At 42.1% G+C, this 2,620-nt stretch overlaps 1 protein-coding gene across 1 annotated transcript in view; it reads left to right on the top strand.

Moving 5' to 3' along the window:
* Positions 1 to 1,583: 1,583 nt before the first annotated feature.
* Positions 1,584 to 2,620, top strand: part of NRM (nurim (nuclear envelope membrane protein)) — a 6,938-nt gene continuing 5,901 nt past the window's right edge. Inside the window, exons 1-2 of the mRNA XM_014537271.1 lie at positions 1,584 to 1,610; positions 1,864 to 1,964. Coding sequence (XP_014392757.1) covers positions 1,584 to 1,610; positions 1,864 to 1,964 — 128 coding nt within the window. The remainder of the gene's footprint in view (positions 1,611 to 1,863; positions 1,965 to 2,620) is intronic.

The raw sequence follows: 2,620 nt of genomic DNA, 5'->3' as shown, positions 1-2,620 counted from the left end.
CCCTGATTAGCCAATGGGAAGCATAGCAAAGGTACGGTCAATTACCCTTTTTGTCTTTTATTAGATAGGATATACATATAAATATAGAGATAGATAGATAGATGATAGATAGATGATAGATAGATAAATAGATAGATAGATAGATAGATAGATAGATAGATAGATAGATAGATAAGATTATGATAAGTTTGTAGAGCTACAGATAACAACTAGGATTAATAGGGTGATCACATTGTAAAGATATATAAATGTGGAGTCACTTTTTGAACACCTGAAACTAATATATTTTGTATCAATTACAAATAATATGTATATTATATATATGCATATATATATATTTAAATTATATATAATTTTTAATATCTGCATGAACTCTGGACTCTTGGTTAACAATAAGGTATCAATATTAGTTCATTAATTGTAACAAATGGACGATACTAATTAATAAGAAAGTAGTGAAGGATGTAAGGGAATTCTGTACTATCTTCTCACTTTTTCTGTAAATTTAAAACTTTTCTATAAATAAAGTTTACAATAACAAAACACAATGGGATAGGACATATTCACTGGACTGTCTAAAACTAGAGAGACTGTTAATACCAAATACACAAAGGGGAGCTCTCTTATGCATGTTGGTAGCTGCTGTGAGTAGGTTCTTTTTTGCTTTTGTTTTTATCACAAATAGGACTTGTTATTTGTCACCCTTAAGTCTGAGGTAAGCAGAGTCTTGGCCTGGGGCTCATGTCCATCTGCCCGTTCACCTTGAGCGCTGTCTCATCCCCAGTGGGCTTTCCAGAGCTGTGCCCTTCACCATGAAGCTCTGCGAGTTGCCCCCATTCAAACTTGGGCTTCTTCAGCATTTGACTTCTCCTTCTTTTTTAAAAAATATGTTTTTATTGATTTCCAAGAGAGGGAGAAAAAGAGAGGCAGAAAGAGAGAAACATCCATCAGCTGCTTTCTGCATGTCCCCTACTGGGGATCAAGCCCACAACCTGGGCATGTGCCCCGACCGGGAATCGAACCGTGACCTCCTGGTGCATGGGTTGATGCTCAACCACTGAGCAACATCGGGTGGGTAGCATTTAACTTTTCTAACAAAGTAATCGTGGAGCGGGTAAATAGATTGGCAAACCTTTTCCATGTCTTTTCCAATGCTACCTGGAATCAGCTTATTGGCATCTTTCAAGTCATTTGTCTGGACTCTTAGGTCATGATTTTTATCATCTTCTGGATTTGGCAGACCTGTTGTTGAGATAAGAGGTCTTCTGAATGTGTTTAAAAAATTTTTAAATTAAAACCAACACAGACAGATGAAGCAAATAACCATCGGCAGTCTTGACATCAACATGAGCTTCAATCATGGTCAGCCACGTTTTTATCATGGAGCATTCTGTCTGACACGGGTAAGATCCATGCCACAACACGGGTAAGATCCATGCCATGACACAGGCAAGATCCATGCCGCGACACGGGTAAGATCCATGCCACGACACGGGTAAGACAACCTGGGCATGTCCCTCAAGATCCATGCCATGACATGGGTAAGATCCATGCCACGACACGGGTAAGATCCATGCCACGACATGGGCAAGATCCATGCCATGACATGGGTAAGATCCATGCCACGATACAGGCAAGATCCATGCCATGGGAGTTAGGCAGCTTGGGCCCTGAACACCCTCAGTAATTTGGGTTTCTAACTGCAGTTTCATGGGTCTGCAGGTCAGGGAAGCTCACCTAAAAGACATGACCCCTGAGGCCCTCAGACGCGATTTTGGTTCCTGAGTTCTTGTAACTAGTGTTTTCCCAATCTTTCTTACATTGCACAGAGCTGGCGCTTTCACTCACGCCGATTTTTCTTAGAGAACAGATCAGACACTTCCTTCTTGGCTCCTGTTGGCCACCTTTTGTGAGCACTTGTTCTTGCCCACCACCACAGTGCTGCTCACGGAGCCCCAGAGGCTGTGAGTAGGTTCTTTTTTTTTTTAATCTTTTTTAAAATATATATTTTTAGCCCTAGCTGGTTTGGCTCAGTGGATAGAGGGTCCCAGGTTCGATTCCAGTCAAGGGCATGTATCTGTTGCAGACTCCTCCTCAGCCCCGGGCCCTGATCAGGGTTAGTGCAGAAGACAACCAAATGATGTTTCTCTCGCATCGATGTTTCTCTCTAAAAAATCAATGGAAAAATATCTTTTGGTGAGGATTAAATACATATATCCTATCTAATAATAGACAAACATGGTAATTAACCATACCTCCGCTACGCTTCCCATTGGCTAATCAGGGTGATATGCAAATTAACTGCCAACCAAGATGGCGGCCAGCAGCCATGCAGCTGAAGCAAACATGAGGCTTGGTTGCCCCGGCGATGGAGGAAGCCAAGGTTCCCCGCCTGCTGCCGCCCAGCTCTGAGCTCCGGATGCAACAATGTTGCAATTATAGAAGCTAAACAAATCCCAGATACCTGCTTTCAGTCGGCCGGCCTCGGAGCTGGAGCTGCAACAAAGTTTCAATTACAGAAGGTAAATAAATCCCAGAATAAAAAAAAAGAAAAAAGAAAAAAAGGAGAGACTGGGAGCTTCAGTTGCAGGCTTGGCCTGCCTGAAAACAGCCCTCAGCC

This window comes from Myotis brandtii, unplaced genomic scaffold (assembly GCF_000412655.1).
Source record: "Myotis brandtii unplaced genomic scaffold, ASM41265v1 scaffold1750, whole genome shotgun sequence".
NCBI lineage: Eukaryota > Metazoa > Chordata > Mammalia > Chiroptera > Vespertilionidae > Myotis > Myotis brandtii.
The sequence above is the reverse complement of the archived record's forward strand: the minus strand, read 5'-3'. Positions and strand labels throughout refer to the sequence as shown.